The sequence below is a fragment of the Tamandua tetradactyla genome, chromosome 23 (assembly GCF_023851605.1).
Source record: "Tamandua tetradactyla isolate mTamTet1 chromosome 23, mTamTet1.pri, whole genome shotgun sequence".
Taxonomy (NCBI): Eukaryota; Metazoa; Chordata; class Mammalia; order Pilosa; family Myrmecophagidae; genus Tamandua; species Tamandua tetradactyla.
Genome location: NC_135349.1, coordinates 36,517,829 through 36,544,037, shown reverse-complemented (window position 1 = coordinate 36,544,037; position 26,209 = coordinate 36,517,829). Strand labels below are relative to the sequence as shown.

At 42.2% G+C, this 26,209-nt stretch overlaps 1 protein-coding gene across 2 annotated transcripts in view; it reads right to left on the bottom strand.

The window, feature by feature from the left end:
- DNAH3 (dynein axonemal heavy chain 3) overlaps positions 1–26,209 on the bottom strand; it is a 220,557-nt gene that overhangs the window by 16,737 nt on the left and 177,611 nt on the right. For both annotated transcript variants that reach the window (XM_077141603.1, XM_077141602.1), the window contains exons 52-56: positions 14,610–14,808; positions 9,491–11,632; positions 6,034–6,259; positions 2,884–3,128; positions 1,371–1,487 (exon numbers count right to left, since the gene is read on the bottom strand). In XM_077141603.1, the coding sequence (XP_076997718.1) occupies positions 1,371–1,487; positions 2,884–3,128; positions 6,034–6,259; positions 9,491–11,632; positions 14,610–14,808 (2,929 nt within the window). The remainder of the gene's footprint in view (positions 1–1,370; positions 1,488–2,883; positions 3,129–6,033; positions 6,260–9,490; positions 11,633–14,609; positions 14,809–26,209) is intronic.

Below are 26,209 nucleotides of genomic sequence, written 5' to 3'. Positions count from 1 at the left end.
CTTAGCACTGCTGACATTTTAGAGTAGATAATTCCATGTTTTGGTGACTGCCCTGTGCATTATAGGATGCTTAGCAGGCTCCCTGGCCTCTACCTGATGCATGTCAATAGTGAAACTCAAACACACACACACACACACACATACACATGGTCTGCCTGCCCCAGTTGTGACAACCTAAAATATCTATAGATGTTGCCAAGTTTCCCCTGAGGAAAAAATCACCCACGGTTAAGAAACATTGTTCTAGGGGCGGGCCGCGGTGGCTCAGCGGGCAAGAGTGCTTGCCTGCCGTGCCGGAGGACCCCGGTTCGATTCCCGGCCCCAGCCCATGTGAGAAACGAACAAGCAAACAAAATATAATAAAAAAATAAAGATGTTTCCCTTTCTTCCTCCCTTCCTTCCTTCCATCCTTCCTTCCTTCTCTGTCTTTCTTTCCTTCCTTTCCTCCCTCTCTCTTTAAAAAAAAAAAAAAAAAAAAAAGAAACATTGTTCTAAAGCCTCAGTCTCCTCAGCTGTAAAATGGGGTTACTAATCCCGTGCTCACAAGATTGTTGTGTATATAAACTCCCTGCCACATGCTTGGGGGAAGGATCCAGACCAACTTCTTAGCATATAAAGATAATGGACCTGGAGCTCAGGAAGGAACTTCTGTGTGGTCTTGAAGGTGCCTCAGTTCTTTTATTGAGTTACATTTTGGCCTTAGGGCATGGTAAGCCATTCATTTAGCAGCCTCATCAACTGGCTCTAGGATATACAGTGTAATTCTTGAGGTCAGGGACAAAGTTCTAAACAATTACATTCTTCCATATTATGTACTAATATATATTGGATGACTAATAAAAGGTTGCTGATGGATTGCTTTAATACAAAACACCAAGTGCCATTTTATACCTCAGGGTCCCTGTGACTGAAATGTTCTCCTTCCTCCCTCCCACTGTTTCCCTCCCTCTTACTCTTTTCCTCTTCTACTTGTGAAACTCCTACTCATCCCTCAAAACCCATATTTTAGGCCTTCAGGAAGTTTTCCATGATCATCCCTCCCTCTAATCCGCCCCACAGATTTAATCATTGTGCTGTCTCTCTACGTTAGAAACATTTCTCTTTATGAACTGATCGCTAGATTGCCATTTATTTTTTAATACTTTTTCTTTCCTTGCTTGACTGTGAGTGACTTGAGGATAGGTATTGCATCTTAACTACCTTGATTTTACACAATATCCAGTCTGGTGGCCAGCACTTAGAGCTCAGTGCTTGCTGAATGAATCAGAGGGTGAGTAAATGGAGGAGACAGGAGCAGAGGAGCCAGAGGACCCAGAGGGTGGGGCATGAAGTTGGAGGTTTACAGCAGCAAAGAGTTCTCCCATAAATACCTGTCAGGTAGGTCAGAGCCTCAAATGGCACCTCCTTGTATTCATTCAGAAACATCTGGATCTGCCGCATACTAATCCTCAAGTCTGATTCGTTGAACTCATAAGGAATATTCCAACCTACACAAGGCAGAGAAGAAGTGGAAGCTTCAGTACTGAGAGCTCTTAGTTTCCACTCCGAGCTGGAGCCGGTGGAGTTAAGCATCACTATGGATCAAGTGCGTCTTTCAGCCCCATGAATATCAAGCATGGGACCAACTATTATCCTTGACGTTTACTGCTACCGTGGGAGCCCTTCGCCTGAGAAAACATCCATTCTAAATCAATTTCCATACGGATACCCCCATTTATTAAGGAAGACGTTAACATCCTGGGGTTTGTGGAAAGAGAATTATTCACCTTGGCTGAATGGCTGTGGCAACGTGCAGAGCTCCAAAAATAATATAAAGCATAATTGGAGAGCGGGTGCTGAAGGCTGGGCACGGGAAACTGTTAGCTTTGAGAGTTCCCTTGTTCACACTCACAGGACAACTTGAAGAAACTGCAGCTTATATTTCCGAGCGTATCATATTAAATACCCACTAGGGCCAGACAAGTGGCATCAATGGGTGAATGAGGCCTGGTGTAAGACAGCAGGGTAGAGTGGGACCTGTGCTCAACAGAGGAGCGACTTCCCCCCTAAAATGTACATTATTCAAAGTGGAAATAAAATCATAAAATTCATGGGCTGGAAAAATAAAACACAACTAGGTAGCCAGGGACAGCTGGAGGTCTGGTGTGCCTAGAAGGAGGGTGGGAGAAGGGGAAGTATAAAATGCTGATGCAGAGAGAGTGTCATCTTTGGCTTTCTTGTCTCCCGCCTTCTTTTGAGTGAGAAGAATCAGTATTCTTGTCTTTTTGTTTGTTTGTTTTTTTGTTATGCGCATGTAAAGAGAGCTACCTAAACCATTATAAATTACCTGGCCACGATTCCCTGGAGAATGGACATTATGCCTAAAATAGGCAAAAACATGCAAAATGGAAGGGCCCTCAATCTTCTTATCACATTACTTCAATAATTTGGGGACCTCCAATTTAGGAGTGTCACCACTCTCCCCAACACTGGCATTGACCTGGTTTTAGGATTTACCAGATTAAGCCAATAAAATTATAGGACACTCAGTTAAATTTTTTTTTTTTTGAGTGCATGGTCCGGGAATCGACCTGTTAAATTTTGAAAGGTGAGCATTCTACCACTGAACCACTCGACGCTCAGTTAAATTTTACACTGGACACTCAGTTAAATTTTAATTTCAAATAAACAAGAAGTCATTTTGAATATAAGTATGTACCTAATACTGCATGAGACATACTTATACTGCATTCTTTTCTTACACTGGATTTTACTGGCAACCCTATTTGAGCACAAACATGAACGCACACATGTACATACACCTGCATTTATCTTACACACATGTACACACACCTGCATTTATCTTTCTCACAGGGAAATGACAGATTAACTGTCTTTGCTTACCCAGGGGTCCAAAGTTTCTCCTCTCTTGAACGATGGCATGGAAGAAGCAAAGTCCAAACAACAGCTTTTGCCACATCACTGCCTTTATACAGCTTTGGAAGAACATGGGGTCTGAGATGGGGTCATTGAGGTAGGATCGCAACAGGTTGGCTCGGAGCCCTTTGGGGGGCTCATTGGTCATTTTGATTCCATTCTGGAGGATGCTGACTGGAAACTTCTCTGATGGATAGCTGGTTAGCCAGAGTCTAGGAAGAAAACAGACCCAACTTTTTACAGCAATACAATAATGAGAAGTAATAGCTACCATTTATTCAGCACTGCTAGATCCTGAACTCCATGCTAAGAATTTAATGTATGTCCTTTCATTTACTTTCATCCTCGCAGCCGCCCTACTGGGTGTGGGGTTGGGGATATTAATCTCCCCTTTTACTAGTGAAAAAACAGAGCCAAGGAGAGGTCAAGTGAGTTTTGCAAAGGACAAACAACATAAAAGTAGCTGAACCAAGATGTGAACTTGGGGTGCTCTGACTCCAAAACCCCTGCCCTTTATCACCACACTACACTGCCTCCCCTGCGGGACTTGGAGCATCTAAGTTGGGAAAAGTATCATATCAGGCACGAGAGGATGGACCAAAATGAGCCAAAAATTGTTTCTAGTTTCCAGATGCTCTGAGCTGTCTAAAGGTGGCCAGGCAGGAGAGAAAAGACAAGCAGACAGGATGCTATAGTAAGGCATGATCAAACCATGACTGCAGAGAGGAAGAGAGGAACAGGCTGTGGGAGTCAGTGGAAAACAAAGTTTTGATGGGTTGGCAATAGCTGGACAAACTATGATCAGTGAGCCAGATCAGCAAGCCACTTGCTTTTGTAAATACAGTTTTATTGGGATGTGGCCACGCCCCTTGATTTGCATATAGGTTCTGGCTGCTTGCACCCTACAATTGGCAGTTGCCATAGGGCCCATGAAGCCTAAAATATTTACTCTCTGGCCCTTTACAGAAAAAAATTGCCAACTCCTGTTGTAGAGGAAATGGCATTTGAAATGAGCCACAAGGAATATGGATCACTTCCCCCTTAAAATTCAAAAGTTCGTCTCTGCCTGTGAAAAATGGATGCACTTGTAAAAGTATATGGAAGGATTTATTAATTACCACCCACAGGCTAACATTTTGGCATATTGCCTTTCAGGCTTCTGTTCACTTATTTTTCTACCTGAGCTCAAGTTATACACATACAGTGATGTCCTGATTTTTTTGCTTGTTGTTGGAGAGTTTTCCAGAGGGTGGGTTTGGGGGTTGGAGATCATTAGAGACAGAAGGCACAGGCCAACAAACAGCACAGAGGAGACAAAGCCAGGAATTTGGTAAGGCTGGTGTGACCCAAGTAGAGGCGTGAACTGGCAGGGGAGCAAAGAGATGGCAGATGAGCAAAGAGCCCACAATTTGGTGGCTGAATCCTGACCTCAACCTGCACATGGGCAGAGCTTGGCTCATACCACGGGAAACCCAGATGGTAATACAGTCTTGAAGTAGTTACCAACTCTTAAAAGTCTAGGGCTTTCTTTTAAAATTATACATGCCCACCTTCCCTTTTAAATAATTAAAATCTGGTCACAAAAGGCCTACATTCCTGCATGGCAACAGTTAGCTGGTATTAGCTACGACTGCCCCTCTTTACAGGGCATGTGCCCCTAGTTTGCCATAGTTCCCACCACTCCCTATCGGTGTCTGACACTGAGGCCACCTGCCTGTGATGATTGCTGTTATGCTGTAGAAAGTGGAACATTTCTTGTACCCAGCCCTCCTCATTCATCTATGTTACATTCTCGGCCCCTGTAGGCTCTTGACTGTGTGACGTTGGGGCTAAGGCCATATTTCAGAAGACATTGAATGTCAGCCTGAGTAATTTTTCTTCATTAAATGTGTCACTGATGGTCAATGAGTCAACTCACTATCCCAAACCAACTGGTATTCTTGAAACTAATGGACCTCCACAAAGTCTCTCTCTTTTGTAACCCTAACATGATTACAAATCAACTAAGGCCTAATCTGACTTTGTAAATAAGTACCAAACACATTCCTAATTTTAGGCAGGCATGACTAAAATGAAAATAACCAGTATGCTTCATCACCTAGAGCAGGGCTTGGCAAACTTCCTGTAAAGGGCCAGATAATAAACATTTTAGGCTTTGCAGACCATATGTTCTCTGTTGCAAGTGCTCGTTGCAGCACAAAAAGAGCCAGAGATGATACACAAATGAATGACCAAGGCCATATTTCAATAAAACTTTGTTTATGGACATTGCAATCCAAATTTCAGATAATTTTCATGTGTTGTTCTTCTTTTAACCATTTTAAAATGTAAAGTCTCTCCTTAGTTTGTAAATCAAACAAAAGCAGGTAGCAGGCTGGATTTGGCTTGCTGGCTGCTGTTTGCTGACTCCTGGCCTAGACTAAGAAGATCATTGAATGTTTGAGCTGAAAGAGATTTTAAAGTCTTTTCATTCATTTCATCATTTGATAATGCAAAAACAGACCTAACCTTGCTGGGCATTAGAGTTTATAAAAAAACAACTAATTGTTTCTAATATAGGATACAATTCCATGGAAACCAAAGAAACATAGGAGAGCTCAAGAAAAAAAAAAGGGTGCCTGGGCCACATAAAGGATTTTTAAAAAAATAAATACTAATTTTAAAAAATAAGATTTACTGACTTTTAATCTAAATTCCTACACATATATATATCTCCTATCACCTCCCCTCCAGGGTGGTATACCCCTGGACCGAAGGAAAACTTGCTAGTATCTTAATACACAGCTTTGCTTTGGCAAATGCTGTAATCTTTTGCTTGGAATGTACTTCCTGGCCAACTCCTATTCATCTTTCAAAATCCCAAGTAATTGTCAGTCCTCCAGGCCTTCCCCAACTTTTCCTTCCCTTTTTGTGCTCCAAGGATCTTGTTCAAACAGGAAGAGCAGTTATTGCGCTGTTGCGACATTATTCATCAATGGGCCATCTGCCCGTAGACTTGTCACTGTGTCTTAAAGGCAAGACTGTATCTTGCTCATCTCTGCATTCCCAACAACTGGCATAATGCCTGGAGCTGGAGGTTGGGACCCAGAGACAGGCGGGGGTGGGAGAGCGTCTCACCTGAATCTCAGGTGGGTGCTTTCAGGAACGATCACCTCCTCACAGATCTTCTCCAGAGCAGGCATCCAGCTTGTGGCCAGGTGGCAGTTCTGTAAGACCACCCACGTCCCATCCTTGATGGCAGTGTTGATCATTTTGGCTGCAATAGGGCCTTGGCCTTGGCCAAGGGAGATGGTCTGTGTTCTGGTGCCTCCCATGCCAAGATCATCAGCAAACTTCAGCAGGCCTGAGACCGGGTAGAAAAGGGGCGTTTAAAAGATTACAGGCCAGCTAAGACCAGATTACCAGTAACAAGACAAAAGGTGGGGTTTCATTAAAAGTCTCTTCTCAGAAAGAAACTCATTGGCTTCTGTTAATTACCAAGTAAACATCTCTCTGGGGAAGCTCTGGTAATAAGGCAGACTAAGATATAATTGGCTTGCCTTTGGCTCCCAACACAGACATTCTTGATAAAAATGTTACATAAACTGAAAAAATAAAAAAAATCTAGGTCTGAAAGAAAAAAAAAAAAGAGAAATCCCCAGGTGCTAAAAATGAAGAGGGAACTCAAAGCCGGAGAGGTCAGTATACAACCAAAGAATGAGAGACAGGGTTTTTACAAATTTATTTTTCTTGGAAATACAGGATCCAATCACATTTGTAAGCTTGGAAGTTCTTTTAAATATGAAACTATTTAATTAAAAATTTTTTATATATTAAAAAAATTTCAAAACATAAAGGAAGCCTTTATTATCTCCCTCAGCCAACTGTGTCTTCCTAAAGAGGCAGCCAACATTATTAACTTTTTGTGAATCCTTCTAGAGATATTTTATGTGTTTAAGAAAGTGTACACATAACTATTATACTTACATGAACTGCAGAATATTTCATTTGAGTCTTTTCACTTAACAATATACCTTATAGGTCTCTCCATACCAGTACATAAAGAAAGGTCTTTTTCTTTTCATGGCTGCATAGTATTTCATTGCAACAAAACACCATACTTTATTTAACCAGTTTAGAGGTTGGAGCTTTAATGGCCATGGGAGATGCAGCTTTGTTCCTAAGGGGTGTGGAGCTGTAATTGAGACTTTTATATAAAGCTGGGATCCTCAAAGGGCTACACCTTCATGCTAAGAAGGACAGACATCTGGTTACTAACTCAGGGAAGCAATATGAAAACTTGTCATTGGTCTACAGCCTGGGTGGAAAAATAATAACTCTCTAGTGAGAAATTAAAACACTAAGCCTATGCCACGTGCAGAGGAGGGGTGTGACTTCACAGTACCCTGTGGTGTGGGACTGTTGAGCTGAGAAATTTCCCATTAAATTGATCCAGAATGGTGATACCCCTGGGGCACCAGTGTTTGCACATACAAATTTTTTCTGTTGGGACACTTTCAAAACCCGAATGCATGAGACTCCAACAAAATAACATAAGCTTGCTAATTGTGGGACTCACAGTAAAAAACTACAAACAACATGAGGAAATAGGACATTATAAGGGATAATCAGCATGTAGAACAGTCAGGAAAATGCCCATCCCAAGGATTGATTACGTATGATTTCTGAAAGAGTGTATAGAAGAAACCTTTCTAAAATTATGAAAGAAGAAATACAAAATAGTAAAAGTTCAGAATGCTATGAAAAAATAATACATTGGATCTGGAACAAAACAAATACAACTTCTAGAAATGGAAAACATTGTCAGTGAAGATAAATACTCAAAGCACTGAATTAAAACAGTAGATTAGCTACAGCTGAAGAGAAAATTAATGGACAGTAGGCCTAGAAACAGTGATCCACTTAGTAGCCATCGGCTGCCCTATTGTGGTCTCCAAATACCATTGTCTTGTTTAAAGAGCTAGGGTCCCTTGGAGGAGGTGGGTGGGGGGCTGGGGAAGTGGTTGACATTGACAATCCTTGTACCCACTGATCAATCTTAATCAGCAAAAGAAAGACAACCAGACAATACATGCCTCCTGATGCGAGGCAATAAGAGGGACACAGCCCCTTTGAACTCATCCCAGCTGAATCTGACTAAGCCACTTGAGCTAACCACCAGTTCATAGCAAATTCAACGGGCTAGGAATATGCTAAACAAAACACCACCATTGTGTGTAATCAGCCTAGCCTCTACCAGCACATTATTATTATTATTATATTTTTTTACATGGGCAGGCACCGGGAATCGAACCCGGGTCCTCTGGCATGGCAGGCAAGCGTTCTTGCCTGCTGAGCCACTGTGGCCCACATTATTATTTTATAGACCAGCTTTTGACCTTTTTTGACCATTTCTCTTCTTTATTTTTTCTTGTTTCTCCTTAATTTCTCTTTATAAACTGTCACAAAAAGGACAACAGTGCTAGAAAGGGGCCATGAAGTGCTATCTTAACAATAACATTTTGGTGCTGTAGAGGAACCTGGCAAGGGGATCGGTTCACTTCAGCTCCCTCTTCTACCTTCATCTGAGGGCCAGAGATGGTGGCATTTAACCAGGCAGGATGCATGCCAAATTTTTCAGCTTTCACAGGAGAATATCAGCCTTGCCATCTGCATTTCTGGTTGTCTTTCTTCATTCAGCAACAGAGAAAACTAAAGCTTTGAGCTCCCCCAACAACAGAAAGCTATCCTATCTCTATCAAAATTTCACACCCTTCTATATACACAGGCTATTTCTGGAAAGATGTATAGCAAAACTGGTGCTCGCCTCTGAGGAGATCAGGAGGAAGATGGACCTTTGGCTTTATACCAGGATTTTTCAACCTCAGCACTACTGGCATGTTGGGTTGTGAATTCTCTGTTGTGGGGGTTCCTGCACATTGTTGGATGTTGAGCAGCATCCTTGGGTTCTGTTCCCAAGTTATGACAACAAAAATGTCTTCAGACATTACCAAATGTCACCTTAGAGGTAAAATCACCCAGCATCCATTGAGCTTTTGCCCTATACCTTTTCTGGATTGTTTTTCTTTTTCTTCAAAACATTTTTTTTTTAACCATATGTGGTATTATTTAAAGAACAAAAAAATTTTTTAAAAATTAGAAAAAAAGAAAAAAAGCCCAGTGGAAAGAAGCACTAGTTAGGGAAAAAAAAAAAAAGGTTATGGCAAAGATTAACAACACAGCCAGCAGGCTGAATCCAACCAGCACAAGGTATTTAAGAAAAAATTTGAATTAGTTTAGCAAGATTAAAAAATGACAGATATCTGCATTTCTGGTGTCTCTTGAAAAATCAGACGATCTGGCCATCCTGAGCTCACATGCCACAATTCTTAATTGCTAAGTGGAAGCTGCCCTCTTTAGGTGGTAAAAGAAGTCAGCCTGGCAGCACCTTAGCCTGTCGAATGATTGATTTCCTAAGTCATTTGAACTTGAGATCCCAGCCGTAGGAGATGTACTCTCATCACCCATGCACGTGTTCTGGGATTTCTAGGTTCTAGCCTCAGTGAGTTTGATTTCACATGACAACGGTCCTTACCTGCCATTGGGTCTGCGCCTGGAGACAGCACAAAAATCAATGGTGCACAGCAACTGGAATCATTGTAGGATCCCTGGAGATCAAACGTAGGGGGTTCAATGTACACCTTTCCCATGTGTTCAGCAATGAACTCCTGAACCGCTGGAATAATTTTGTCAGGCCGCAGACATCGGAGGATCACCATCCTCTCCAGTCCTTGAAGGAACTTCCACGGTCCAGGGAATTCCTCCTCATGGGGCCAGGCTGAGTCATAGATAACCTTCCATTCGTTGATGTTTTCTTCCAAATGTTCCTTCAGACCTTTCAGTTTGGGTAACGCTGATGCTCGGACAACTTCCGCCCATGCCTTCTCAGGCAACCATTCGGGAACTGGGTTGGGGAAAGGGTTATCCAGTGCGACTCCACCAGTGAGAAGGAAGTACCAGGTTTCCTCATTAATCTGTTTTTTCTCTTTCATGATGCCAACAGTCAGGAGGAGGGAGAAGAGCAGCTTGTCCTTTTCAAACAGAGAGCGGCAAATGTTTTTGTAGATGCTCAGGGTGAAATGCTCGATGATGTACTCAATGCGTAGCTCCAGCTCTTCACTCTTTCTGCTGTGAGCCAGGGACTGCAGGTACAGATTTATGAACCAAGTCAGAGAGTACTGGTACATGGGCTCAATGTTGGCCAGGTCAGAGATGCAAAAGAAGATGGTGGCGGAATGAACAGCCACTGGTTTGTAGCCCATTCGTGTCTCATCAATCTGCATTTCTGTCATGGAAGCAATTTCTTGTTTCTCAGAGATTTCTTCGGACAGCAGCTTGGAGGAAGACAACACTTTGATGGCAGTTTCATCCTCAAGAATGTTGCCCTCAGACATGGAGAGGACCTCCAGGATTTTATCTTCAATTTCCTTGAGCTGCTTTTTGTTCTTGGCACTTTCCACAATCAACTTGTTCTTTTTATCTTCCAGTTCTGGCTTCTCCTTGGCAGCCACGATGCCAAGGAGTTGGTCTTGGAGACCCAAAGGGGTGATCATGAAGTTGAGGAGACAGACTTTGACAGCAACTTCAGGGAGGTAGTGTGGGTTCCTCAGGCGGGTTGTGATGTAGAACTTGAAGTCCCGGGAGTATTCGATGATATTTTCACCCAGCCTCATGTACTCAACCCCTTGCTGCTTGAATGTTGCCTTTAGCAGGATGGGTTCAATAAAAGCATCCAGCTCTTCTCCAACGTTTTCAAGTAAAACAGGAGTGCCAAACTGCAGAGCGTTTTCCAGTACCCTTACATAGTTGGTATCAGAGAACTTGATGACGGACAGCTTATTAGTTTTCTCCATGTTTTTGATCCATTTATTGGCCTGGCCCTGAGGGTCAATCATTAATGCCCACCGTCTGGAATTGGATACAATGATGCCATTGTCCATGGAGAAGGAGTCAATGGGCAGCCCGGCAATCTGCCAGGCACGGATTTTAACAGGATCCCCTAATATGTTGCTGAGATTGAAGTCACTGGAGCCAGGGATGACCTTCTGCTTGCAGTGCTCCAACCATTCCTTTTGGCACTTGGCCCGATAATCCACTGTAAAGGCTCCCAGGTAAGCCACGGTCCCTGAGGACACCAACACATCTCCGGTCAGATTAGCATAGCGGATGCCCAGCTGCCGGGCTGCTTCCGTCCATCTGTCCTTCTCTCCCCCAAGGCCACTGATCAGCTTCTCTGCTCTGATCAGCTTTTGGGAGCAGATTTCAATGTTTTCCTCCAAGGTGTTTTTCTTGATGTTCATCTCTTCAAAGTCATCATTCAGGGCCTGGAGACGGTCTTCCACCAGTTTCAGCTCTGCTCGCTTCTGGTTCAGCTTCTGCATCTGTGTGTCCAGCTTTCCCTCAGCCTCCTTCAGGCGCTCCCGCTTGGGGGCCACTACTTTGGCCACGCGGTCATATACCTCCATAGCCCTCACCCATTTGCACAGTCCCTCACAGGCAGATGACACGTTTTTAATGACCGCTGGCTGGAATTCTGGGTGATCAATAAACCTTTCCCGGATCCTCTTCATGATCAATGGGGGAATGTTGTCTTTATCATATGTCTTAAGGCTCTCCAAGAACTTCAGATCTCCAAGAATCTTTCTGGACACCCCCCAGTAATCTTCTATCATTTTACCTGTTTGGTACAAGAAGCACAGACAATAGGCTGCATCATTAAGATATTCTGACTGTGTTTTAAGACTTAAGTGGCTACTCCTTGGATTTGAAAAACATATCCAAGTTTCTCGCCATGGCCTGGGAGGCCCAGCTGACCTTACCAACCTCATCTCTAGCCACTGTTCCTCATTCTCTGGACATTAGTCACAAAGGACTTTCTTTCAATCCCTTAATCATCTGTCCCTTCCCTAGCATTTTCTTTGATATCAGCTGCTAGAATATCCATTCTCTTCATAGTATTTATCCCTATCTATTATTTTTGTTTACTTTTTATTGTCTCCCTCCCTCTCAAAGCTGTGAAGTTCCCGCTGTGAATCCAGCACAGTGCCTGATACTCAGTTGTTAGTATTTATTGCACAAATGTGACCCTGTATCCCATTTGTGGTAGGTTGAATTAAAGACCCCAGAAAACATGTCCTAATCAATCCATTCCTGTGGGTATTAATTCATTGTAAACAGGACCTTTTGAAGATGTAATTTTAGTTAAGGTGCAGCCAACTGAAACAGGATGGGTCTTAATCTGGATTACTGGAGTCTTTTGTAAGCAGAAGAAATCTCAGTAATAGCAAGAGACAGGCACTCAGAGAAGCAGAAATTGAAACTCAGTGGAACCCAGAACAGAAAGGGGAAGATGCCACCATGTGCATTGCTATGTGATGGAAAAGACAAAGACCCAAGGATCACCAGCAGTCAGTTCCAGAATGCCACAGTCTTCAGGGACAAAGCATTACCTTGCTGATGCTTAATTTGGGACTTCTCCTAGCTGCAAAACCATGAGCCAACGAGTTCCTGTTGTTTAAGCCAATCCATTTTGTGGTATTTGTTATCATAGCCAGGAAATAGAGACATCATTCGTAGATAGAGAGGGCAATAGAAACTAAAGCCCAAAGGCAGGTGTTTTCAATACTTTTATTTCCAATCTTGGAGGTGGGCTGTACGGTGTGAGTGAGTGAGTGAGGTGGATGTCTCAAGAGAAGAGCAAATGTAAGAGAAGCAGCTCGTGGACTTACACCGGATAGAAGGCCACTAATGGTCTGCCCAGAAAATAAAGCCAGGCTCTTATTTTCTTTAGTACCAATTGTGCTGACTAATGACTGAATCAAGTGAGCCGAATCCTGTCTGAAGGCAGTAGCCCTTCTGTTGACATGTTGGAAAAAAGTCAGGAGACTTTTTGGCTCGTGGTACTATAAACCCTTGCCAAGGTAGGGCTCATTAAGAATGTGATATTTTGAGACATAGTATTCAGTGAAACGGATCAAATGTGTCCCATTTGTAATGTAAACACAGCAACCAGCCCAGTATTTTCCCTGATGGTTTTTGTATACAATCTGGAAAATGATCTGCTTCATTTAAATTCAAGGAACCCAAAGCTAATTTGATGGCTCTTTTGTTCCACTCAAATGTACCCGCTAAATTCTAGGGAATAGGTGAATAACATACACAATCTGCTTTAATTTGTAAGTGAGGAAGGCAAATGTTGGGTTCTGTGCTGATCATCAATGATCTAAAAAGAAAACTGACATTTGTGACCTGGCAGTGCTTTGTGTATCTCGGCAGTTCTTTGTATCAGCTGCACCTTAGCATTACCCAAGGAGCTTTTAAAAAATACCCCCAGACCAGTGCAATACAAATCTCTGTGGGTGGGGCACAGGCTTCAGCATTTTTGAGGCTCCCCAGGTGATTCTAAGGTGCAGCCAGGATGGAGAAGAGCTGGTTAGCTCATCCTGGCTCTGGCCAAACTTGTTATACCTCAGCTGCCTTCCTAAAGGATTCTCTTGAAAGTCCATCCCTGCTTCTCCATTTCTGACCTCCTTGGTAACTTCTTCATGGGTTTTTTACCCTGAAACTGGTCAGAGTGAAGGGCATGCTAAGTAACAGGAAGAAGGAACCACAAGGTCAGGGATTGTTAATACCCTTTGAGGAACAGAAGACAACAGGTCTGTTTCCAGGATAGGAAGGATTCAAAGAGCAGGAAGTACCACTGGCCTTGGTTTTTAAAGTCCTTGCTCAGTTCTAAGACATGGGTCTTAATATGAAGACTTACATCTAATTCAAATTAAGTGAACATTCACCTATTAATTAGGTGAACTCTTATAAGGGGGCCTTCCTTCCTCTCTTTCCTAATCCTTTCTCCCCATTTCTGAGTCTCTGTATCCTTCTACCTCCCCATACCTTTGTTTTTGTCTCTCAGCCTTTGCTCTCTCCCTTCAACTCTCCATTTCCTGCGCGTTCTCTCTCACTCTCTCCTCTCCCTCTCTCTACACCTCTCTCGCCCACTCCCTATCTCTCTATCTCTGTATTTATCCTTCCTGGTCTCTTTTCTTCCACTAGCATCTTTCTTTGTGTCTCTGGGACTCATATGTGTCTATATTCCTCTGTATCTCTGGTTATTTTGGTCTTCATTTCTCTCATTCTCAGCATTTTTGTCTGTCTGTCTGTCGGTCTCTCTCATTTCTCTTGTCTCTACATTCAACTTTGTGTGTGTGTCTCAGCCTCCGTGTCTGTTCTCCTCCCTCCTGGTTCTTTCCCTTCAGGTCTCTCCTGCTTCATTATCTGACTTGTGTGTGGTGTTGGTGTCTGGGTCTCTCCATTTCTTTCTCAGTTTCTTCCTCTTGGTCCCTCTTCATCTCACCCACTCACTACTCTATGTGTGCCTGCCCCACGCCATCCTACGTGACCTCTGTGGTTGAATGATCTGCAGGCAGGGAACTTGGCTCAGCTCAGCTGTACCCACAGGTCCCTGCATTTTTCCAGCTGATTGAAAGAGGATGGAGTAGAAACATGAGGGAGCTCTCTGGGTGTGCATGCACATCCTGGTGCTTTTCTTAATTCCTCGAAACTCAACAGTCCTGCCCATGGGCCCAGGCTAAGGGGCCCGCACCCCTCCTGCCAGGGAACAGCAGACAGTGCCTGTGTCTGGGTAGGTTGGGGGTTACCGCTGCCACTGGGGTCCGGCTTCCTCTCTGGTTTCAGCCCTTTCATGACACAAATGCTCTCCATGACCAGCTTGACAGGACCCGGTGGGTTCTGCATCGACTTCACCAGCGAGATGTCCGCAGGGTTCAGCGTGTCGAGTGCAGACAGTGCAGCCTCCAGAGCTGGCATCACCTCGGCCAGGTCCCCCTCACATTCATTCTGCAGGCAGTACAGAGACAGCGGGGATGAGTGCCCCATACCAGGCACACCTGGGCAGGGGCACAACTCTGCTCAGGGGGAGGCAGAGGCCCTGGGAAGGGGAGCTTCCTGCCCAGAGGCCATGCACGGCCTGTGCCTCTGAGAGCCGTGCACATGGGTGGCTCTAAGTGTTGGCCAGCGGTAGGGAAGCATGCCTGGCCTTTGGGGGCTTTGGTGTGTGTGGATGCCCTGAGCATTTGAGCATTCACCTAGTTTGAAATCTTTAAAAACTGAGCTTTTTAAAAAAACTTTTTATTTTAAAATAATTTTAAATGCATAGGGTAGTTGCAAAAATAATACAAAACCCATAAAAGCAATGCCAACATATGCCCCCAGATACCCAGTTGCAGTTATGCTAAATATTTTCCCATATCATTATCTATCTATCTATGTTCTATCCGATCTTCTAAACATTTGAGAAGTTTTTCAACAAATTTCTAAGAGATATAAGCAGTGAGTGAATTGATAGATCGGGGTGGGTTGAAAGATGGTTAAAGATAAGGGTGAGGCTTAGGGGGTGAGTGGCAAATGGCTGGGGTGAGGGAGGGGAGGAGGTCAGGGATGGGGAAAGGAGGGTCAGGATGGATTGTAGTTCAGAGACGGGCTGGGCTGGAGTGAGGGAGAGGATAAGGGCTGGGGATAGGGTGGGGCTCAAAGCACTGTGGGGAGGACACTTAGACATCAGACATCAGGGCTGATAGGGAGTTGGAGAGACGGTGAGATCAGGGAAAAGCAAACAGCATCTGTTTTGCCCATTGTTATTTTTTTTTTGGTTTTTTTTATTAATTAAAGAAAAAAAGAAATTAACACAACATTTAGAAATCATTCCATTCTACATATGCAATCAGTAATTCTTAACATCATCACATAGATGCATGATCACCATTTCTTAGTACATTTGCATCGATTTAGGAAAAGAACTAGCAAAACCACAGAAAAAGATATAGAATGTTAATATAGAGGAAAAAATAATAATAATAATAGTAAAAAAAAGAAAAAGAAAAAGAAAAAAAGACAAACAAACAAACAGACAGACAAAAAAAAAAACCTATAGCTCAGATGCAGCTTCATTCAGTGTTTTAACATGATTACTTTACAATTAGGTATTATTGTGCTGTCCATTTTTGAGTTTTTGTATCTAGTCCTGCTGCACAGTCTGTATCCCTTCAGCTCCAATTACCCATTATCTTACCCTGTTTCTAACTCCTGCTGGACTCTGTTACCAATGACATATTCCAAGTTTATTCTCGAATGTTGGTTCACATCAGTGGGACCATACAGTATTTGTCCTTTAGTTTTTGGCTAGACTCATTCAGCATAATGTTCTCTAGGTCCATCCATGTTATTACATGCTTTATAAGTTTATTCTGTCTTAAAGCTGCATAATATTCCATCGTATGTATATACCACAGTTTGTTTAGCCACTCGTCTGTTGATGGACATTTTGGCTGTTTCCATCTCTTTGCAATTGTAAATAACGCTGCTATAAACATTGGTGTGCAAATGTCCGTTTGTGTCTTTGCCCTTAAATCCTTTGAGTAGATACCTAGCAATGGTATTGCTGGGTCGTATGGCAATTCTATATTCAGCTTTTTGAGGAACCGCCAAACTGCCTTCCACAGTGGTTGCAACATTTGACATTCCCACCAACAGTGGATAAGTGTGCCTCTTTCTCCGCATCCTCTCCAGCACTTGTCATTTTCTATTTTGTTGATAATGGCCATTCTGGTGGGTGTGAGATGATATCTCATTGTGGTTTTGATTTGCATTTCTCTAATGGCCAGGGACATTGAGCATCTCTTCATGTGCCTTTTGGCTATTTGTATTTCCTCTTCTGAGAGGTGTCTGTTCAAGTCTTTTTCCCATTTTGTAATTGGGTTGGCTGTCTTTTTGTTGTTGAGTTGGACAATCTCTTTATAAATTCTGGATACTAGACCTTTATCTGATATGTCGTTTCCAAATATCGTTTCCCATTGTGTAGGCTGTCTTTCTACTTTCTTGATGAAGTTCTTTGATGCACAAAAGTGTTTTAATTTTGAGGAGCTCCCATTTATTTATTTCCTTCTTCAGTGCTCTTGCTTTAGGTTTAAGGTCCATAAAACCGCCTCCAATTGTAAGTTTCATAAGATATCTCCCTATATTTTCCTCTAACTGTTTTATGGTCTTAGACCTAATGTTTAGATCTTCGATCCATTTTGAGTTAACTTTTGTATAGGGTGTGAGATACGGGTCTTCTTTCATTCTTTTGCATATGGATATCCAGTTCTCTAGGCACCATTTATTGAAGAGACTGTTCTGTCCCAGGTGAGTTGGCTTGACTGCCTTATCAAAGATCAAATGTCCATAGATGAGAGGGTCTATATCTGAGCACTCTATTCGATTCCATTGGTTGATATATCTATCTTTATGCCAATACCATGCTGTTTTGACCACTGTGGCTTCATAATATGCCTTAAAGTCCGGCATCGTGAGACCTCCAGCTTCGTTTTTTTTCCTCAAGATGTTTTCAGCAATTCAGGGCACCCTGCCCTGCCAGATAAATTTGCTTATTGGTTTTTCTATTTCTGAGAAATAAGTTGTTGGGATTTTGATTGGTATTGCATTGAATCTGTAAATCAATTTAGGTAGAATTGACATCTTAACTATATTTAGTCTTCCAATCCATGAACACGGTATGCCCTTCCATCTATTTAGGTCTTCTGTGATTTCTTTTAACAGTTTTTTGTAGTTTTCTTTATATAGGTTTTTTGTCTTTTTAGTTAAATTTAATCCTAGGTATTTTATTCTTTTAGTTGCAATTGTAAATGGGATTCGTTTCTTGATTTCCCCCTCAGCTTGTTCATTACTAGTGTATAGAAATGCTACAGATTTTTGAATGTTGATCTTGTAACCTGCTACTTTGCTGTACTCATTTATTAGCTCTAGTAGTTTTGTTGTGGATTTTTCCGGGTTTTCGACGTATAGTATCATATCGTCTGCAAACAGTGATAGTTTTACTTCTTCCTTTCCAATTTTGATGCCTTGTATTTCTTTTTCTTGTCTAATTGCTCTGGCTAGAACCTCCAACACAATGTTGAATAATAGTGGTGATAGTGGACATCCTTGTCTTGTTCCTGATCTTAGGGGGAAAGTTTTCAATTTTTCCCCATTGAGGATGATATTAGCTGTGGGTTTTTCATATATTCCCTCTATCATTTTAAGGAAGTTCCCTTGTATTCCTATCTTTTGAAGTGTTTTCAACAGGAAAGGATGTTGAGTCTTGTCGAATGCCTTCTCTGCATCAATTGAGATGATCATGTGATTTTTCTGCTTTGATTTGTTGATATGGTGTATTACATTAATTGATTTTCTTATGTTGAACCATCCTTGCATACCTGGGATGAATCCTACTTGGTCATGATGTATAATTCTTTTAATGTGTTGTTGGATACGATTTGCTAGAATTTTATTGAGGATTTTTGCATCTATATTCATTAGAGAGATTGGTCTGTAGTTTTCTTTTTTTGTAATATCTTTGCCTGGTTTTGGTATGAGGGTGATGTTGGCTTCATAGAATGAATTAGGTAGTTTTCCCTCCACTTCGATTTTTTTGAAGAGTTTGAGGAGAGTTGGTACTAATTCTTTCTGGAATGTTTGATAGAATTCACATGTGAAGCCGTCTGGTCCTGGACTTTTCTTTTTAGGAAGCTTTTGAATGAGTGATTCAATTTCTTTACTTGTGATTGGTTTGTTGAGGTCATCTATTTCTTCTTGAGTCAAAGTCGGTTGTTCATGTCTTTCCAGGAACCCGTCCATTTCATCTAAATTGTTGTATTTTTTAGCGTAAAGTTATTCATAGTATCCTGTTATTACCTCCTTTATTTCTGTGAGGTCAGTAGTTATGTCTCCTCTTCCATTTCTGATCTTATTTATTTGCATCCTCTCTCTTCTTCTTTTTGTCAATCTTGCTAAGGGCCCATCAATCTTATTGATTTTCTCATAGAACCAACTTCTGGTCTTATTGATTTTCTCTATTGTTTTCATGTTTTCAATTTCATTTATTTCTGCTCTAATCTTTGTTATTTCTTTCCTTTTGCTTGCTTTGGGATTAGTTTGCTGTTCTTTCTCCAGTTCTTCCAAGTGGACAGTTAATTCCTGCATTTTTGCCTTTTCTTCTTTTCTGATATAGGCATTTAGGGCAATAAATTTCCCTCTTAGCACTGCCTTTGCTGCGTCCCATAAGTTTTGATATGTTGTGTTTTCATTTTCATTCGCCTCTAGGTATTTACTAATTTCTCTTGCAATTTCTTCTTTGACCCAGTTGTTGTTTAAGAGTGTGTTGTTGAGCCTCCATGTATTTGTGAATTTTCTGGCACTCTGCCTATTATTGATTTCCAACTTCATTCCTTTATGATCCGAGAAAGTGTTGTGTATGATTTCAATCTTTTTAAATTTGTTAAGACTTGCTTTGTGACCCAGCATATGGTCTATCTTTGAGAATGATCCATGAGCACTTGAAAAAAAAGGTGTATCCTGCTGTTGTGGGATGTAATGTCCTATAAATGTCTGTTAAGTCTAGCTCATTTATAGTAATATTCAGATTCTCTATTTCTTTATTGATCCTCTGTCTAGATGTTCTGTCCATTGATGAGAGTGGTGATTTGAAGTCTCCAACTATTATGGAATATGTGTCTATTTCCCTTTTCAGTGTTTGCAGTGTATTCCTCACGTATTTAGGGGCATTCCGGTTCAGTGCATAAATATTTATGATTGTTATGTCTTCTTGTTTAATTGTTCCTTTTATTAGTAGATAGTGTCCTTCTTTGTCTCTTTTAACTGTTTTACATTTGAAGTCTAATTTGTTGGATATTAGTATAGTTACTCCTGCTCTTTTCTGGTTGTTATTTGCATGAAATATCTTTTCCCAACCTTTCACTTTCAACCTATGTTTATCTTTGGGTCTAAGATGTGTTTCCTGTAGACAGCATATAGAAGGATCCTGTTCTTTAATCCATTCTGCCAGTCTATGTCTTTTGATTGGGGAATTCAGTCCATTAACATTTAGTGTTATTACTGTTTGGATAATATTTTCCTCTACCATTTTGCCTTTTGTATTATGTACATCATATCTGATTTTCCTTCTTTCTACACTCTTCTCCATACCTCTCTCTTCTGTCTTTTCGTATCTGACTCTAGTTCTCCCTTTAGTATTTTTTGCAGAGCTGGTCTCTTGGTCACAAATTCTTTCAGTGACTTTTTGTCTGAGAATGTTTTAATTTCTCCCTCATTTTTGAAGGACAATTTTGCTGGATATAGAAGTCTTGGTTGGCAGTTTTTCTCTTTTAGTAAATTAAATATATCATCCCACTGTCTTCTAGCTTCTATGGTTTCTGTTGAGAAATCTACACATAGTCTTATTGGGTTTCCCTTGTATGTGATGGATTGTTTTTCTCTTGCTGCTTTCAAGATCCTCTCTTTCTCTTTGACCTCTGACATTCTAACTAGTAAGTGTCTTGGAGAACGCCTATTTGGGTCTATTCTCTTTGGGGTGCGCTGCACTTCTTAGATTTGTAATTTTAGGTCTTTCATAAGAGTTGGGAAATTTTCAGTGATAATTTCTTCCATTAGTTTTTCTCCTCCTTTTCCCTTCTCTTCTCCTTCTGGGACACCCACAACATGTATATTTGTGTGCTTCATATTGTCCTTCAGTTCCCTGATCCCCTGTTCAAATTTTTCCATTCTTTTCCCGATAGTTTCTGTTTCTTTTTGGAATTCAGATGTTCCATCCTCCAAATCACTAATTCTATCTTCTGTCTCTTTAAATCTATCATTGTAGGGATCCATTGTTTTTTCTTTTTGGAATTCAGATGTTCCATCCTCCAAATCACTAATTCTATCTTCTGTCTCTTTAAATCTATCATTGTAGGTATCCATTGTTTTTTCCATCTTTTCTACTTTGTCCTTCACTTCCATAAGTTCTGTGATTTGTTTTTTCAGTTTTTCTATTTCTTCTTTTTGTTCAGCCCATGTCTTCTTCATGTCCTCCCTCAATTTATCGATTTCGTTTTTGAAGAGGTTTTCCATTTCCGTTCGTATATTCAGCATTAGTTGTCTTAGCTCCTGTATCTCATTTGAACTATTGGTTTGTTCCTTTGACTGGGCCATATTTTCAATTTTCTGAGCATGATCCATTATCTTCTGCTGGCGTCTGGGCATTTAGTCAGATTTCCCTGGGTGTTGGACTCAACAGATTGAAAGATTTTTCTGTGAAATCTCTGGGTTCTGTTTTTCTTATCCTGCCCAGTAGGTGGCGCTCGTGGCACTTGTTTGTCTGCAGGTCCCACCAGTAAAAGGTGCTGTGGGTCCTTTAACTTTGGAAAACTCTCGCCATGGGGGGGGGGGGGTTCGCCAGCTGAAGCGGCTTGGAAGAGTGCCAATCCGAATCTCCCAGCCGGCCCGGGGATCCGAACGCGGGGAGGGTCGCCGGCCACCGCGGCCCGGGAGAGCGCCCGTCCGAATTTCCTAGCCGGCCCGGGGTGCCAAGCGTGGTGGGAGGGCGCCAGTCGCCGTGGCCCGGGATAGTGCACCGTTCCCAGCCGGACCGGGAAGCCACGTGTTTGGAAGGGACCCCCCGGTCACCATTCTCCGCGGCCTGGGGATCTCCGATCCAAATCTCCCAGCTGGTCTGGGGGGCCGCGCGTGGTGGGACGCCAGCCGCTGCGGCTTGAGGGGACCGCCTGTCCAATTCTCCCAACCGGTCCAGGAAGGAGGGAGGGAGGGACTCTGGCCACCTTCCGCCCTGGCCCGGGGAAGCCCGCGGCCCTCGGCAATCTCACCGGAGCGGGTTCTCCCAGCCAGTCAGCCGTTCCAGAATGGGGTACGCTGTCTTCTTGATCTCTGTCATGGTTCAGGGAGCTGTTCTGTATCGTTTCTACTCCCCTAGTAGCTGTTCTGGAGGAGGAACTAAGACCCGCGCGTCTTACTAAGCCGCCATCTTCTCCGGAAGTCCCATTGTTATTTAAAAACAAAATTAGTACAACTGACTATTATTCAGCCGTAAAAAAGAATGAAGTATTGATTCATGCTACAACATGCATGAACCTTGAAAACATTATGTTAAATGAAAAAAATCACATATTGTATGATTTCCTTATGTGAAATACCCAGAACAGGTAAAGCCATAGAGACAGAAAGTAGATTAGTCGTTGCCAGGGGCAAAGGAAATGGAAAGTGGTTGCTAGTGGGTACAGGGTTTCTTAGGGGGGTGATGAAAATGCTCTGGAATAAGATAGAGTTGACGGTTGCATAACTTAGTCGAATATACTAAAAACCACTGACCTATAATTTTAAAGGATGTCTATTAATGGCGTGCAAATTATTTCTCACCTTAAAAAATCAAAAATCATAACATTATAATGGATTTTAGAACTGGAAGGGACCTTTACTTCATTTAGTAGTCTGATTGGCAAATTCTGACAAAAAGAAAAATGAGATTGGTCATCAGGGAAATACAAATCAAAACCATTAATGTACCACTTCACACTCACTGGGATAGCTATTATTTAAGAAACGGAAAAATGACAAGTGTTAGTCAGGATGCAAAGAAACTGGAACACTTAGATACTGTTGGTGGGATTGTAAAATGGTGCCGCCACTACGGAAATCAGTTTGGAGGTTTCTCAGAAAGTTGAACACAGAATTACTGTATGACCTGGCAGTCCTATTCTTGGTATGTAGCCAAAAGAATTGGAAGCAGGGACTTGGGCGATATTTGCACACCAATATTCACAGCAGCAATTATTCACAATGACCAAAAAGTGGGAGCAACTCCAAGTGTTCATCAGAAGATGACGGGATAAACAAAATGCAGTATATACACACAATGGAATATTATTCAGTCATAAAAAGGAATGCAAAAAAAAAAAAAGAAGAATGCAGTTCTGGTACGTGTGACAACACAGATGAACCTTGAAGACACCATGTTGAGTGAAAAGAGTCAGACACAAAAAAGACAAATATTGTACCAACTCTCTTATGTGAAATACCTAGACTAGCATATTCATAGAGACAGATAGTAGATTACAGGTTGCCAGGGGCCAGGGGACGAGGGGAAGAAGTTATTGCTTAATAAGTTAGGCAATCGAGATGAAGTCGTAGATGTTGTTGGTGGGAGCACAATATTGCAAATGTTCTCAGTTCCGTACACCACTCAACTGCACACTTTAAAGTGGTTAAAATGGGAAGTTTTGAGTTGTATCTGCTAGTAAAATAAAAAGTTTAAAAACAGAAAAAAGTAAAAAGAAAAAGAAAAACAAGGTCTCCAGGAGGCAAATGAATTAGCTAAGGTCACACAGCTGGTTAGTCACAGAGTCAAGCTCCAGCCTTGTGCTCCTGGCTCCCCTTGCAGTGACTTCTTGGTCAGCTCCCCGAATCTGAGGCTGATTACACAGCGTGATTAAAGTAAAATGTGACAAGAGAACTTCAATCAGAAAACATAGAGCAAGCAGGTGTTGAAATCTCTATATCCTGCAAACTTTCTTGCGTGTCCTGTGTGTTCACTCACGCATATGTATATGTGCGTGTCAGTGTCACAGTCCTTTTATTTCAGGTTGTCTGTTTTTCTTATAAACTTGCAGCATTGTTTTATTTGGCTGCATTATATTAAAGCAAGTTCCTTCCCACCCCTCACCCCCCAAAAACAGAGCCATGCCAGATGTCTGCAACATCAAAATGGAATGTCCTGCTTCAGACAGCAATAAATGCTCAGTTTAGAGGGCAACTCAGTAGAGCTCCTCATCACCCCCGGACGTTCACCAGACTGCAAAGCAAGTGAAAGAACCCAAACCTGTTCTTCCTGCTTCTCCTGGTTGGCTTCAGAATGATTTGGAGGCAGAGGACACCAAAGGTGTTGGCTCAACCACAGCTTTGGATTCCCAGTGAATTTCAATGATTCCAGGCGCCTGTGGTGTCACACTGATAATCCCATATTATTTTTTTATCATGTGCCTGACAACCAGTGGCCCACACAGGTTTCATGCCTTCCAGTGGTCTCGTCGCTTGGCTCTTTTTTTCAAGGGGGCCAGGGCTGGTTTCCAGCTCCGTCTTGGAGTGAGTACCTTTCAAGTGACTCAAAAAGGCCCCTAGTTGCATCACTATCTGTAACAGTGATTCTCAGCACTGCTGTGCATCAGAGGCAGCGGGGAGCATTTAGAACACCCTCACGGTCCGGTGCCACACCCAGAGATTCTGATTCATTCAGTCTGGGTGGGGTCTGGGCATTTGCAGCTGTTAACACTCCATGGGTGATTCTGACGTACAGCTTTGTTGAGAAACTCCTGTTTACACATTGCAACACTGAAAACCAAGGGGAAGGGCAGGTAGACCTCAATGTCCAATAGGGGAAGGGCTACTTTGTGGGTGAGGTGCCTCCTTAAAACGGTCATTAAAATGATTATATGATATTTTGGAAAAATATTTGTTGAAAGGATGTTAAGTGGGAATAAAGGGTCTATGACATTTGTACACTGATGTTCATAGTGGCATTATTCACAATTGCCAGAAAGTGGAAGCAACGCATGTGTCCATCAGTGGATGAATGGATACATAAAATATGGAATAGCTATACAATAGGGTATTATTCGACATTAAAAGGAATGAAATCCTGATACATGTGACAACACGGATGAACTTTGAAGACGTTGTGTTGAATGAAATAAGCCAGACACAAAAGGACAAATATTGTATGAATCACTGATATGGAATAATTAGAATGAGCAAACTCATAGAGTCAGAAGCTAGAATACAGGTTGCCAGGGCAGGGGTGTGGGTGGGGGATGGATTGTTAATGCTTCATTGGTACAGTTTCTCTTTGGGATGATGGGAACGTTTTGGTACTAGGTGGTGGTGAGAATGTGATTGACAGCACTGAGTTGCGTCCCTGAAACTTTAGGTTGTATTTACGTTACCAGAATAAAAATATAAAAACACACAAGCATAGAACTGTACAACTAATGTGAACTATAGACTACTGTTACTAATATAATTATAAAAATATTGTTTCAGACGTAGAAACATAGGTATCACACTAATGCAAAATATTAATCTAGGGAAAACCATGGGCATGTATGCGTATTTGGGGGGTATATGGGAACTCTGTTCTAATAAAGAATACAGTGGGGCGGGGGCGGGGGAAGGCGTGATATAAATCACAATTAGCTGTGATTGCAATACTATAAAACTATCCACGGTACGGACAAGGATCGGAAAGAACCGTGGAAAAATGAAAAGGTGTTAAAACTGAGTTTTCAAAAGTTATTTTGCACGTGTCATTACTGCCACAATTTATGTTTCTATCACAAAAACGTCCTCATTTAAAATGACCTTTGTGGTTTCGCAGTGCAAAGAGCAACGGGGCTGTCTGAGAGGCTAGCAGTACCCTGGGCTCTAACGAAATGTCATCAGATCTGCAGTAATTCTGTCAGCATTTAATATCTTCATTAGTGGGAAAAGAAATGATCCACCAGCTTAGAAGGAATCGACCACTTTAAGGGCAGCATTGAGCCTGTGCATCGTGTCCTTTCCTTCCAGTCTCCTAACTGTCCCATCGCAGGTTCCACTCACATCGTCAAGCCCCAGCTTTGTGGTAAGACCCCACCCTGGGTGCTCCCCTACTCGGTCTTGTTTCTAGGGGTGTGAGGAGGGCAGAGAAAATGAGCAGTACTTGCGTGGAGGAAGCATTGCAGCCCAAAGGGCTGAAAGGTTCTGGCCCTCATGGAAGTCCTAGGAAATCAGCAGAAAAAGCATCGACTTCTCCTCTCTGGATAGCTTCTTCTGCCCCTGAGTTACCGCCTGGATGTCTCTCCCAGGACCCAGGGAGAGTGGCAGGGCATTAAACCTCACCCTTTGCACCGAAACCCAAGGTGGCAGTTGTTGCCCCAGAGTGGGTGTGGTGGGGAGCCCTGAGTGATCTCCTAGCAAACCCTGTGTGTGCAAGCTTCCCCTCTCTCCTGCTTCACAAGTCACTGCTTCCAGGAGTGGAATCCTGGGTGTGATTTTCCCCTTTCCTTACCACACCCCCGGTGTGGCCAGAGCCTGGCTTTTATCAAACAGGCAAGTCGACTTAGTACAGGCAAAGAAAAACTGTTTTGTGCAATAGCTAACACTGACCTGCTATATAAAGTTATATGTAGATATGTTATATGTAGATATGCTACATGCTAACATAGCCCTATGTGCGGGATATATGCTACAAACTTCACATGTTTTCCTCTAAGTGTGCCCATTTTATAGATAGGAAAACTAAGGCTATAAAGGAGCAGAGCAAAAGTTGAGTCCTGGTGTGTCTGGTTCTAGAATAGAACCATGAAGGAGTTGCAAATCCATG